Raw genomic sequence first — 15,269 nt, 5'->3', positions numbered from 1 at the left:
GTTAAATCAAATTTTTGAACTAAATATTTTAAGTACAAACAGTTTTACACTATCTCACGGAATATTAAAAACGTTGAAACAAATTAAAAAGAAAATTTATAAATGGTTCGATATCTCTAAGAAAAAGGTTATAAATTCCATGGTTTTAAGTTGGCAGCTCTGATATTTCACATCTGTCAAACTTATCATATAAACTTTGTCATGTAAAACGCTTTAAAATTTTTAACACTTGCTATAAAAGTGGTGATGGAATAGTAGTTAATGATTTCGTAAGACGGTAAATTAGTAAAATTTTGAAGTTTGGAGCAACACAGCACAAGTTATGGCCGAAATACCAGTTGAAATGTGCGAAAAAGTGGCTAAAAAATGCCTCAACAAAATTGTGTGGTACGCATCTTGTACCGGCCATCATTTTAATGATATTGTTTTAGACGCAAAATGACAAGGACCAAACTTTATAGTAAAATAAAAATGTGTATTAAACATATACAGTGAATCACAAAATTGGTCACACTTATCATAAACAAAATACAAATTCTCTTTAATTGCTCTCATTTTAATTGTTTTTTTATTTTAAGGTATTTTATTCCTTACATAATTTTCTCTCCTAACAGTTTATAACGGTTTTTATTCTCCTCTACTCAAAAGTAAGTTTTACTATATGACTGCATTCGCAGTTACATCGTGATCGTTTTTGAGAGTTAGATCGTAAAGACTCCATTTCTTATTTAATAAAAAAAATTTAATAAAAAAAAGTGAAGTAAGAGCTCTTTAACATTCAGTACTTAGTTTTGTTAATTAATGAAGTGGAAATTTTATATTTTGTTGATTCAGATTTCTTATAATGGGATCAATCAATAAACCAATAAAAATAACCCAAAAAAATGCAGGTTAAAAAATTTTTGAGAAAAGAAGTACCACAAGGGAAAATTGCTGAATTTACGGCTCACTAGGCTCAATCAGTAAAATTCGGCAAAACGTTGAAAATTTACCCTGCAAGAACAAAGCTGGGCGAAAGCGAATCTTGTCTCCGGTCGAAAAAACAACTCGCAGGACACTAAGATCCGCTGGTTTAAGAGGAAGAGCCAAAGTAAAAAACAACTTCTAACTAAACGAAACCAAAAATTGAGGTTGGAAATCGCAAGAAAATATTCTTCTTGGACAACGGGCGAGAGTGGTTTGGTCGGATGTGAGTAAAATTAACCGTTTGGACTTGGATGGAAGAGAATTGGTATGGAAAACACCCGGAGAAAAGTTACAAACTCGTCACGTTAAACCTCTAAAATGTTGACATGGCCACCGCAATCCCAGATTTTTACCTCATCGAACACTTGTGGGGTGTGTTAAAAAGGTCCCGAACTCTGGCCAAAAATAAAAACAGCGTGGGAAAATTTAAGACCAGAGATATGTAAGAATTTGGTTGACAGTATGCCCAATCGAATACAAGCGGTAATTGATGCTAAAGGGGGAAACATAAAATATTAACTATCTAACGCCTTTGAAAAAGAAAACACTTAAAATCGATCAAGCTTTGAACATTTCTTTTGTTGTTTATATTTGATATTTTGAAACAGAAAATGCAATTATTTAAGTTTATATTAAGATTTATAATATTTGAAACAAAATATTTATAAGATATTTGAAGTTCTTCATTTACTTTTTAGACTTGAAACAAAGTATTTTTATTTTTTATAGAAAAGCGTGATCAATTTTGTGATTCACTGTATGTGTGTTTTTTATTACTTTCGAAACCAAAAAATGAATGACCTTATGTAAGAAAATTTTATTGTGCAGTAATTAAGATTCATTTTTAATCTGAAATTTCTAAAACCAACCTAATTAAAAAGTGTTATGCTACCAAAAGTACCTACATTATTTTGTCTTTTAAAAACTTTTATAAAGCTTATGATTTTTTAAAAAACTTGCAATTTTAAAACTCTTTTTACTTTAATTCATTTGAAAATAGGATAAATTATCGATAACACTGTTCGACAAGGTTTTGTTGTTCTTCCATTAAATTGCACTTTTTCAATGAGGTTCGATGGCCTCGATTCAAATCCGACTTGAAAAAACCTCTATCACTCAAGCTTTTTGAGAGGTTTACTTTTTAAAATTCTAAAAAAAACACATACATAAGGCTTTTTGAGGTTAACTAAATTCATGAAGTATCTTTTTTTGTAGAAAAATTCGTAATGATTTTCCAAATTTACGATCAATTTCTTCAATATTCAGTTGCTTTCGAAAAATCTTCATAAGTTATTAGTTTTTAATTGTCTTAAAAAAACCCTTAAGAAACTCTTAACCATTTGTGCAAAAACGGTTTTCAACAGAGAAAGGCAAAACGGTTTGAAATTAAGTTTTTTTTCTTGTAACTAATCTGTTGTCTAAACAACTTTAGTTCCAAGTTTTTTGAAAAATATTTTTAAAAAATTGAGGAGATACGAGAGTTAAAATTAACTCCAAACTATAAAAGCATTCGGTTTTATGTTTTCGCAAGATCTCATTGAGAGTCGAAAAAAGACTAAAACCTAATGAGAATTTCTAGAAACTAAGTAAGCTTCTAAAATGGTTTAAGTTGCATGTAAAAGACAATGATTTGAACTTTGCAAAATCATGTGTTAGTTTTTTGTTGTCTTCATTATTTTTAAAGTTGAATATTTTAAAAACTTGATGTAATATACAAATTTTAAGGCGAGAATCGAATTCAGAACAACTTAATCTTTTAAAAAATATTGTTTTGTCAGTGTAATTATTATGTTATTGGGTTTCTCTTTCCTAAAAGCTAATTTAACGACAGAACCAGTTCAAAAAAGTTTTTGAGTTTTAAATTTAGGAGGTAATAAAATCAAAACAATTTTTAAATAATAACTAAAAGTTATTGACATAAAAATCAATTTTGTGAAAAACTTAAACCTCAAAAACCCTTTTACGAGTAAACTAGTTTGGCTGTAAAATTAGTTTCAAAGAAACTAAATAATATGGCCGTATTTTTTGTTTTAAGGACTTACACAGTTTTGGAAAAAGGCGATGCACTGCAACATATGTGATTGGATTTTTTCGGATTATTTGGAGACCCGATTTGTTGATAATCCGATTCATTTGGATTTGATCAGAATTTATCATGGCTGAGCAATTTGAATTTCTAGAAAATTAAAGAATTAGTACGTACTGAGTGGTTAGGATGAAATGAATCGTTCTTTTTGTTGACTACCAGTATTAGCTAAGACCATAAACGAAAAACATTTATAAATATTAGTCTTTAAAATTCTATAAAGTGTGAAAGAATTCACATTTAAAGAGTTTATACGTGATATATTAAGAACCAATCAAATTTTGTTGAAAAATGCCTAAGTTTTTTCTCACTGAATCAAATTCCTAATTCCTGACGTGGCACACACGTTTTTTTTCGAACATGTTGATCCAAATTACTAAACATTACTTTTGGAGTTATCTTGCTCTTTTTCACGTTCCATTGGAAAAATTGATTCTTGATATAACAACAAATTTTCAAATCCGAATTTGTATTCCCACCTGTCAGTTTTATATTCAATGATCAACTCTAACCTCAAATGATAGATTCTAATCAGGAAATGTTTTATTGCAATTGGGAAATATTTATCCAATTATATAAATTTTCACTGAAAGCTTAACCAAACTGTCATACAAAATACCGATGATGAAAATCGATGAAAACTAGTTGCTCTTAATTTAACCTTAAAACGAACTTTAAGGGCGCTTAATATTTGCAATTGATATTTGACAGTGTTACTTTTGGATTAGAAATGTAGATTAAATACTGATCGATTAAAATGCACTCAAAGATTCTCTTTTGAGAAAAAAAAGTTTTGTTCCATAGTTTTGTTTTATTTTCTTGACGTTAATTCATTTTACTGAACAGCTAATTCTTTTATGTCAAAAATAAAACTAATAACTTTGTTTCACCGTTTTTTTTTTCTCATTTCACCAAAATAATAACATTTGTATCTGTAAATTTGAATTATGTATGTACAGTGACCCTCACCACTAATTAGACACAGAAAAGAAACATTTTAACGGTGCAATTTATCTATTTAAATGTATGGAGGGTGTAGAAATTTACCTCTGATTTATTAAATATAAACCCTAAAGTTTATTTTGTATTAATAAAATCTTATTAAGAATTAATAAACAAAAAAATGTAGAATAAAAGCTAAAACAACTGTAATATTCCGTCTCCCACACATAATCGGACACGTGGTGCACTGTAGAGTGCTCAGTAACAGTACTTTTTACAGTACAATACTTTATGATATGCTTTAGGAAATGTTCTATTGCGATTCATATTCAGTTCGTTTTTGTTTTTTTAAGTTTTCCTCTAAACCTTAAAACGAAAGGTAAACAGCGAAAATTGGTCAGGATGGAAAATCAGTTCGAAAAATAGTCAAAATTGTCCAACAGACCCATTCAACAGTTCAGGACATAATTTCACGTTTCAAAAATGAAGGTGGGATCCTTAATGTCTGCAGGAAAGGACAAGGGAAAAAGTTGGATATGTACGAAGAAAAGCTACTTGTTCGGCAAGTGAAGGAAAATTTTCTTATCCTCGGAGTTTCTAGGTATTTTCGAAGGAGACCAGGAATAAGGAAGTGAGCAACGAAACGATCCGAAGAGTACTGCGAAAACAAGATCTGAATGGCCACGTGGCTAAAAAAAAAGGCATTCATAACTGAAAAAAATAGAAAAGAAAGACAAATGTGGTAGGGAACATTTAACTTAGGATACATCATTCTGGAATAAGGTAAAATTTCTTGACGCCTTGAGGCGGTAATTAAATCAAAGGGATACGATACAAATACTAAATGCAATGTGTCCGATTATTTGTAAGACATGAAATTATGGAGTTGTTTTAGTATTTAGTTTCCTTGTTTTGAATAATAATTTAAAATGTTGTTTTTGTTTATTTAAAATAAATATGAGTTCCCTTATGATAAAATTTGATGTATAATTTTAACACCCCTATACATTTTCTTAGAGAAATTGCACTGCGAAAATTTTTCTTTTCTATATCCGATTAGTCGTGGGGGTCCCTGTATGATGTTTGTGATAATCAATTGTAATTTTAAAAAAATGTCCTTCAAATGTAAAAAATAGCACCACTAGTCAAAGTTTTATTTCAAGCATTAAAAAAAATTACAGCAAAATATTTATGGCCTTTACTGAAATATATTATTGCTTGAAGTGTTATCTCTCTCTCTTGTGCAACTCTGTCTTTAAAATGATAACGGTTTTTTTTTCTATGCGGCCATATAAAAATAGCAGCGATTGGAGTTTCCGCAAGAAAAATACTTTTTTCATTATTATTTTTCAAGGTAAGGATATTAAATGTCAAAATTTGATTGTGTTATTGATTTCTGCCCATTTCAAAATCAAAATTTAGTTAAAAACAAAAAAAAAAAACTAAAATGGGTCGCGGAAAACACTGCACCTACGAGAAACGAGCTTTCATCCAAAAACTTATTGCAGAAGGTAAATCCTACAGTGAAGATCGGCGTTTAGTGGGGTGCTCCAAAAAAATGATAAGGAACGCAATAATATATGCTCCGAAAGCTAAAACTCGTGGACGAAAACCTGCAATGACAACTAATGCCATCAGCCGCCTTGTTTGAGAAAGACATAAAAATCCTTCAAGCCTGCAACTGAGCTGAAAAAGAAATTAAATATAACAGCATGCGTGGAAACTGTTCGCCTTAGATTGAGGGAAAACAATTTAAAGGCATGCAGTCCTCGAAAAGTCCCTCTTTTGACTGCAAAACGTACGAAAAATCGTTTAAATTTTAATTTAAATTCGCCAACTGAGAAATGGCGCAACATTTTATGGTCGGACGAGAGTAAAATCGTATGTTTGGAGGCAAGGGGTCTCGTTCGTATGTGACAAGACCTGCCAAAGCGGAATATAACCCCCAATTCACAACTAAAGTTGTAAAGCAGGGGGAGCAAGCAAAATGGTATGGGCATCTTTTTCATACAATGGAGTTGGGCCCATACATTGGATAAAGACACTTATGGATCAACATGTTTATGTTGACATTCTCCAAAATGTTATGCTTCCTAATACAGATGAGAAAATGCCGCTCTTGTGGGTCCTCCAACAGGATAACGATCCCAAACAAACCAGCAGAAAGGCACAAAAATGGTTTGCGGACAACTTAATTAAAGTAATGGAATGGCCAGCGCAATCGCCTGCCCTAAATCCCATTGAAAATGTATGGACTGACGTGAAGAAATCTGTCTCCCAAATTAAGCCAACGAGCAATCAGTCACTCTGGGATGCAGTTAAGATGTCTTGGGAGAGTATTTCAGTCCAAGGGTGCTAAGGCTTGATCAATTCCATGACCAGGCGATGTGAATCCGTTATAGCTAACAAAGGCTATTCAACTAAATATAAGTGAAATGGACACTTGTTTAAGATAAATAATTTTTATAAAAAAATTAAATTTTTAATATTTTTTTAGGTTTAATTTGTATAACAAGCAGTGGTGGTAAAAAAATGAACTCTATTTTCTTAAATTGTTAAATAAAAAAATGATTTCTTTTTGTAATATGATGGGTTTTCCTTATTTCATTCTATGACACATTCAAAATGTTTCTTTATTTATTAGAATTAACTTTATTTTTCAAAGACATTCACAATAGTGCTATTATTTTTACCGCAGCTGTATGCTATCATTTTCATTGGTTAGTATCATTTCAACCAATCATTGGATTTTTTTGACAGAGATATTTAAAAATGTTCCAACAAAATTATTTTTTTTTTTACAGAAATCCTTCACTCATAACCTAATCAAAACGAAACAGAGTACAATGTGTATTCAAACATTTTTCCCGATTTGTTTAAATGATTGATATAATTGACCACTTAAGCTCACTAAGCAAAATCAAAACAAAAAATTAACCAACATTTGACAGCTCAGCAAAACTAGTTCAATCGACAAATAATGGGCAGGTTCAGGCAACACAAGGGACTTCATTTGCATTTGCAGTCAACTTCATTCTTGGAACGTAAATTTCGACCAGGGCAACTAGTTAGTGTTCCAAGTGTCATGAATTTGAAATTCAGAACTTTACTTCACAAATGTTTACTTTAAGTTCATAGCACAAGAACTATCAAACACATTATTGTCTAAAAAATACTCATCAGACAAGCTACAAGTCGAATACGATTTGTCTTTTGTATTGTAAACAAATAATACTTATTTCGTTTTTAAATTAAGAAGGAAAAATTGTACAGAAAACATTAAATGAAAATGTGCAAAAAATAAATAAATTATAGAGTAGTAAAGCTCAGCTTTCACTTGAATGAAAGAACATGATCAGTTGTCATTTTGAAATAAGTTGACTTGACTTGATAGTTACGGGAATTTTTCTTGACTTACTTTTCAATAAAGTTGCCTAAAGCCTAGTACGTTTGTTGTGTTGAAGTGAAACGAATTTTTTCGACGGTCTCCAAGTGCAGAGCAAAATGAAAACAAAAACAACAGCGGAAAAATATTTGTGGAGAGTTCTGTCAGCTGTCAAAAACAATTGCTGCTGTAAACAAAAGTGAACAAGTTTTGTTCTAGTTCAAATCGAATCTATTAAATTATTAAAATGAATTTTCAAAATAATAATGAAGACGTAGACGATTTAATGTTAACAACAATAATCACCTCTGCATTTGTGTTTTTATCGATGATAACGAAAAGAAAGATGATGATGCTGTACATCAACAATACATTTTTCAACTTCCTGAGTTTCCGACTCAGAAATTATTGTTGGAACACATCAGAAAAATCCAATTTTTTTTTAAATTTTTAATCAAAACTATGTAAACAATTTTTTTTTTTAAATAAAAAAATTAAACGTCAAAATTTCGCAAGCAATTAATATGCCGGGCAAGTGGAGAATTGTACTAAAAAATCTAGTACATCTATCCACTAAAATGACAAATTGCGTCGTTCACCAGCGTACTGAAAAACGAAAAGCACAGCGAAATCTTTCGTTTATGATTTCGTCATGTCATTTTTGTATGGCAAATTTCGTTTCGCATCAGCAGTGTACTAGGCTTTAACTGGAAAACATTTTTTTGGCAGCTGGCCAATCAGATACTAGAGACTTGACTTACATTCAAGTCGCCTGAACCTGCCCAATGTACGTATTTTCCCTTCGCCCAAAAGACATCCATTTTTTTTCTAAATCCAATTTTACCATTTTAACATGAACTTATGTTGAACTGTAGTATTTTGTGCACTTATTTGGTAAAGTCTTAAAGATGAACACCAGGTTCAAAATATTTATCTGAAGATTTTCTGCCAAATCTTTCACAACACACACTACAATTCACAAAAACTATCAAACGGTGCAGAGCGGCGGCCGCTGTGTCTAATATTCATAAATTCTTTGAAGTTATCTGTTGGTAAACATTGTTTTTGAAACATTAATTAACAGTTTGATTTGAAGAGAATTAAAAAATAATTGAATTAATTCTGAAGTATTTTGTTTGCCGCCGCCATTGCCAGCCGCTTCATGATGTCTTTATCATAAAAAAAAAAATCTTATGTTTCGTGTTCAGAGAAAAATTGACATGGGTGGTTAAATTTATTTGTCTAGTTGGTTAATTGACTTCTTGGATCCAACACTTTGTGTGATTTTTTTAAATTTGTAAGCAAAAAAAATGTTTAATTCAAAAGTAAGTTGTAATGCAACTTCTCACTAAAACTTAAAAACGATGGTTTATTTTCAGGAACCTGTGCCAACAACGATTTCAAACTTAAGATAAAATTAAATCACTTCTTTTATTTTTTAAAGAATGCACTAGAATAGATGATTTTGTTTTGCTTTTCAAAAATTGATTTGTAAACACGTGTAGTGATAAAGATATGTTTCTTCTTTTATTTTTAAACTTGAACATCAGGTTATGAAATATATACAATGTACACCCGTTATAAGTTACATTGAATTATTTTTTTTTTTTTCAATTTCATTATCAAAGAAGATTGTTACCTATTATAATCACAGATATAGTGCCCTAACGTGTTTAATTGAAAAAATATAAAAAAATGTTTTCCTCTTTGTGTATACAAAATATGAATTAATTCCACACTGAAAGAAAACATCAGATCACAGATTTTTAACTTTTTTGAATTCCTTCACATGTTTTCATTACTATGAAACACTTTTAAAATCATCCACGTTTGTTCACTAATGCAATGTTACAATACCACTAACAGAAATTTCATTATGTTATTATAAAAGTAAAAACAATTTATTTACATATTATGCAAAAATTTTGTTTAAATTCAAAATTATTAATTCAGTAGGTATATTAAATTATTTCAAGAGACATAGAACGCAATTTTTCTACTCAACTGAATGTCAGTGAACTATTAAAATTATAATTTATGAACTCGAACTTTGAAAAACCAACGACAAAGAAATTGATTTTTAATTAGTGGGTATTTTAATGTGTACCTATGTATATGTCAGAAATTAAAACAATTAAAGTAAAAAGCCTTGATGACTTTCGTAGGAGTTTTTTTTTAAATCACTCATTATTCAATTGTGTCCGAAGTATCGAAAATCTTCACTCCTGAGTGAACAGCAGTAATATTTGATTAAAATCCAAAGCAGAACAAAACTAATATTTCAAAAATGATTCATAGAGAAATTAAACAGAATCAAACAAAAACACAAAACGTGGACACAACAAAAAAAGAAAAAGAAATATCACTCACTTGGGCACAAAAATAAATGATCTATTTGGCAATACAACAAAATAAACAAAAAATATTTAACCAGCTCGCCTCGCACCGAATAATGAACACCGACCACCGTATTATAACCACTAACCAAAACATCCGACCCTCCCAAAATTCACTATCATAAATTGTTCCATAACAAAAAATAAAAAAAAAACTTTAAATTCGATCTCAATCCCATCATCGGACAATATTTAATAATTTCTTAATTATACGCTTTTTATATTTTTTTATAATTCGATTCGCATGATAGAATTCAGATAAATTACCCTGCACGTATTTTGCGTGTAAATACTTTAAAAACTTTTCGTTTTGAAACTTTTTTAAATTATCAGGTACAATCTCTTCGTGGTGTATTGATGGTGTGGTCACAACTTTCGACGAATCTAACAACAATAATGCACTACTAATATCATCATCATCATTATCATTATCATCATCAAATGCGGCTATAGCTGCAGTTGCTATAGCTCTAGCTTTAGCTGTAGTTTTATCTACTCGTATAGCTGAGGTTGGTGGCAAGAAAGTTTTACTATCTTTATTATTATTTATTATTTTTATATCGTGTTGTTGTACAATTCCGGACAACATTAACATTTCGTGTAATTGTTGATTGTTGTCATTTTCGTCATTTTGATTTTGAATTTCATTGTTTTTGTTGTTATTATTGTGGCTAAGGCAACTAACTGAGATTTGTTGTTGTGTTAAACAACAATTTTGTTCAATCAACGACGAAGATGAACTATGACTATGATGATGATGACGATCATGACCACGACCATCAACATCATCAGCACACAATAACGTTTCTGGGCACGATATAGAGCCATCAGTTGCAGTGGCCGCGATAAGCGCTGGCGCTGCTACTGGTGAGGATTGTGAAGATGGTTTAGATGGTGGAGTTAGGGGCGGTTGTAGTACGAGTGGATTATTAATAGAAGTTAAAATAAAATCGTCATGCTCGACTGAATTGTCAAGCGGCAAATTACTCACCTCAGTTACTGAGCTACACCGTTTCAACCGCTCAATATCGGTTGGAACTGGAGTGAATATATCTCTGCTATTACTGCCACTACCACTGTTGTTATAATTATTATTGTTATCATTTAATATTCCTACCAGATCTTCTTCTTCTTCTTCTTCTCTTGCTTCTTGATTGATGCTCGTTTTGCTGTTGTTGTTGTTATTGTTACTGTTTCTCCTGCTGTTAGTATTTTCTTCTTGCTGTTGTTGTTGTAGTTGTTCTGTTTCTGTTTGCTCTATAAAATTTTCTAATATATTTTCATTGATATCACATTGAACAACAAATAAATTATCACTATCTAATATTTCATCTAAATTAATAACTAATACATCGCGATCGAAGGAACTATTTAAGGCATTCTTACAAAGGTCACTTAGCTTTGGTATGACGGAGGAGGAGGTTGAGTTAGAGGAGGATAATATTGATGTTGATAACGACGATGGTGACGACAACGACGACGGTAGTAATGATGATGGTTTAGATACAATTGCTGCAGCATCAATATTATCTCCATTTTCGACGGTGTCATCGTCGTCGACGTCGCGGTCGGTGGTTGTGTTAGGTTTGTTAGTAATTGTTTTACTTATTATTAAATTTTTATTTTTATTGTTGTTGTGCTTTAAAAAACTATCGATTTCACTATAAGTTCCAAGAATGCGTTTACGAAATTTTTCCGAATTTATCAACGACACACAGAGACACTTAAGAGATTTAGGATTATGATATTGCTGTGAAATGACAACACTACAAGAGGCGGTGGGTGGTGATTCAAATTTAACACGACGACAAATTAACTTTTTTCTCCGGAATACTTTTAACATTTTTGTTTGTTGCCGATGATGGTGTATAGTAAGACGTTGTTTTGTTCGGAGAATTTTTGACGTTTGACATTTTTTCTTCTTTCGCAGTGACTTCTTTTCTCTTTGGACATGATTTTGTAGTTTCTTTGGATATTTCTCTTTGTCGACGATGATTTCGTCTTCTTCTTCTTCGTCCTTAATATTTGGCATGTGTTCTTTTTTTTCTTCTTTTATGAAAATACCATCTTTTTCCATAACGGGAATATTAGCTACGAGACAATCTTCTGCTGGTAGGCTAATTATATCTTTGTTAGATTTTTCAATATCAATTATAATATCGGGCAAATTAATGTACTGATCCGATTCGACAGTACTGTCCACAGTTATGCCGACGTGGATCTTTGGTCTGGATGAGGATGAAAAAGATCCTTTGAATTGAAGGTGATTCTCCATAATTGGAGCAGCATTCCCCATGTTGTTGTTGTTGTTGTTTTCTTGAGCAAAATGATCCGAAGTTAAATGCAACTGTTCTATATAGGGACCCCCCTCGGTGGTGGCGCCCATTTCATCTTCGTCTTCATTCCATGACGTAAGGAAATCCCTTAGACTTTGACTTTTGATTTTGGTGTCAACTTGTTGCTGATACGTCTCTTGGTGGGCTTCGACATTTGAATATGTCGAATAGGGATGGTAGTAATGATGATTGTACGAGGATGTTGAGGAGGATGTTGATGAGAGAGAGGAGGGTGATTCGGTTTGTTGTTGCTGCTGATGCTGATGTTGATGTTGCTGCTGTTGCTGCTGCTGTAAGTACCTTGAACAACTGTAATCGAGTGAGGATGAAGGTGACGTACTGTATTCACCCGTTGCTTGTTGCTGTTGTTGATGGTGGTGGTAGGAAATGGGGCTATTAATCCCCCCCTGATATGAGTTTCCACTGAGATCAGTGTATACTTTTCCTGAAGCAGCTGCCGCTGTTGATGCCGCTGAATTACTTTGAGAAGGGTTTCCATAGAGATCATTGTTGTAATCTGCTGCAGACTGATGCATCGGATATTTGACGTATTGTTGCGGATAATATGTGGTTGTTGAACTTTGCGCCGTTAGCGGCGGAGGCGGGCAACAACTTTGATTTGGAGCCATAACCCCAGCAGCAGCAGAAGAAGCAGCAGCGGGATATCCTGTAGATTGATATTGAATTGGCATTGAATGTGGCGGCCACAATGAGTTGTGTTGCTGTTTTGCTGTTACCCCAGAGCCATTAACATAACCCGAATAAGTAGCACTTCGACAGCTACTATTAGGATAGTCGCTAACACCACTGCTATTCCACATCCATCGGCTGTCGTCGCAGACACTTTGGCTTTGATATGTATGCTGGTGTCCTGCTGTGACAACTGGCGGGTAACTGCTTTGTGGGTGGTGGTGGTGGTGTTGGTAGGAGGAGGTGTAGCTAGATGGATATTGAGGCGCACGAGCAGTCATCATTTTACTGTTAACATATGGCATAGAGCTGCTAGCATCTGGTAATGTTTTCATCACTGAAACGCCCTTTTGGGTGGACGAAGAAGGATGATGATAATGAGGATGATAATAGGGATGGTGATAAGAAGTGTATCCATATTCTGGTTGTGAAATTTTCTGTTGCTGTTGCTGGAGATGCTGATGCTGATGTTGATGCTGATGCTGGTGGTGTTGCTGCTGCTGCTGATGTTGTTGTTGGTGTTGGGCAGCAACTAGTTTATTATATTTGTACTGTTGTTGAAGTTGACTTTGGTGGTGGTACTGTTGTTGTTGTTGTTGTTGTTGTTGTTGCTGCTGCTGATGCTGGGCATAAGGATGATTTTGTTGTTGCTGTTCGTAGGAATATCCATAGTAGTTTGAACTTTCAGGTATGTTGCCTTGACTATAACTGCCACCATAACAGCTGTTCTGATTATACGCCAACTGATGGTGTTGAATTTTCGCACTATTCGCAGCAACTGTATTTCCCGCCAATATCTTCGTCTTTCCCATACCAGTTCGCTCTTTGAATTCTGCCTCGGCATCATACGGATATGCACTAGATACCTTACCAGCACTGCTTCCATATGGATCATATGAGCTGTACGGAGTTGGAGCACTCCTCTGACAACTGACAAGTGGATCCTTGTAAAAAGCAGCGTTATATCTTCCACCACTTGCTGCAACTGCCGCTGCCGCTGGTGTTGCACTTCCTCCTCCTCCTACTCCTGCAATCCCAACACCAACACTAACACCACCACCACCACCTCCGCCAGCACTTGCATAGTTAGGATCCATTATCGTTCAGAGCCGTTCATCTGATTTAAAATAACAATCTTCTGCTTGGAATCTAAAAAAAAAAAGACACAAAACACAAATAGGAAACAATTCAAAACAAAAACATTATCAAAATTAGCCCAAATAGCATACTGATACGAGACTGATACGAATTACTACGATTACACGAAGGGTGATTGCGGCGGTATGTTATGAATGTGAGAGCATGAATTGAATTGAAATCCAAAAAGAAAAAAAACCGTTTTGTTCTAATTTTAGAGGATTTGTTTTGGTTGCGAGAGAGCGCACCCGAGTTATCTATCTATAAATGCGATTATTTTATTATTATTATTATTGCTAGCGCCTTTGCCCTCGGGTGACCATAGCAACTTGTGTGTGCATGACACACAAATAGAAGAAAAAAATAAAACGATTTCTAGCTTTTTTTTCAAGTAAGCAGCAAGCTCTAGTGGTGCAGTGGTGGCTCCCCACTTTGGGTAAACACGAAACATATTTCACATGAGAAAAAAAAAGAAACAGCTTGAAGAATATTGTTATTTTTTCGAGTTTTAGTTTTTGCAATGGAATTGTGGACATGGAAACTGATTTTAAGATGTAATTTGAATATTTTTTGGAAACTTACCGATTGTAATTTGAAGTCGTCGTTTTGAATTTGAGGGGTTATTATTTTTTTTTAGCTGTTTAGCTGTTTAGGGGGAGAGAACGAAAAATTCTAGACGTGTCAGCGAAACACACGAACGAAAAGGTGTACGACGATTTGATGAGTACTGTGACGAATGGTGGATATGCTAGTTGGCTCACTGACTACTGCTTTGGTGTTGCTGTTCTCTGGCTGCTTGCTATATCATCCTTGGTTGTGTTGTGTGGTATACTGGTGTTTTGTATTCGTTTTCAACGTTTTCATCGTCGTCGTGGTTGTTGTCGCGATACTTGTCGTCGTCGTCGTTGGGTTTTGATATTCGTAGGTTCGTGCAAGTGCGAGTGGTGCAAATGCAAAGGTGCTGTGTGCTAGATATGTTATTTTTTGACATGTTTTCTTTTCTTTTCTGTACTTTTTTTTCTGCTTTATTTTTCTATTCCAAAGGGTGAGTTTTTGTTGTGTTGTGACACCAGCTGATTTGTAAACTTCGAAGTGATGCCAACATTTAAGCTTTTGGATAAAATAGTTAGTTTTTTTCATATGGATTTCAAAATTTTAAATACTTACATGTCTTTAGAATTTTAAGGCATTGTGCAGTTTGTAAACGACTTTAGAGACACAGAAACTGAACATTTTTTAAATACTTTTAATGAGTATTTAATTTGAGTTTCAAGTGTTTGGTAATTAGGATTGTTATTCATATATTACAATAAGATCAAGTTGCATTAGTC

The 15,269-nt window shown here is 33.1% G+C and overlaps 1 protein-coding gene across 1 annotated transcript in view; it reads right to left on the bottom strand.

Moving 5' to 3' along the window:
- Positions 1-14,653, bottom strand: part of LOC129948863 (homeobox protein 13-like) — a 39,265-nt gene extending 24,612 nt beyond the window's left edge. Inside the window, exons 1-2 of the mRNA XM_056059990.1 lie at positions 14,521-14,653; positions 9,750-13,950 (exon numbers count right to left, since the gene is read on the bottom strand). Coding sequence (XP_055915965.1) covers positions 9,954-13,898 — 3,945 coding nt within the window. The 5' untranslated portion in view covers positions 13,899-13,950; positions 14,521-14,653 and the 3' untranslated portion in view covers positions 9,750-9,953. The remainder of the gene's footprint in view (positions 1-9,749; positions 13,951-14,520) is intronic.
- Positions 14,654-15,269: the final 616 nt, after the last annotated feature.

This window comes from Eupeodes corollae, chromosome 3, assembly GCF_945859685.1.
Source record: "Eupeodes corollae chromosome 3, idEupCoro1.1, whole genome shotgun sequence".
NCBI classification, from domain to species: Eukaryota; Metazoa; Arthropoda; class Insecta; order Diptera; family Syrphidae; genus Eupeodes; species Eupeodes corollae.
This window is presented reverse-complemented; position numbering and strand designations above follow the sequence as displayed.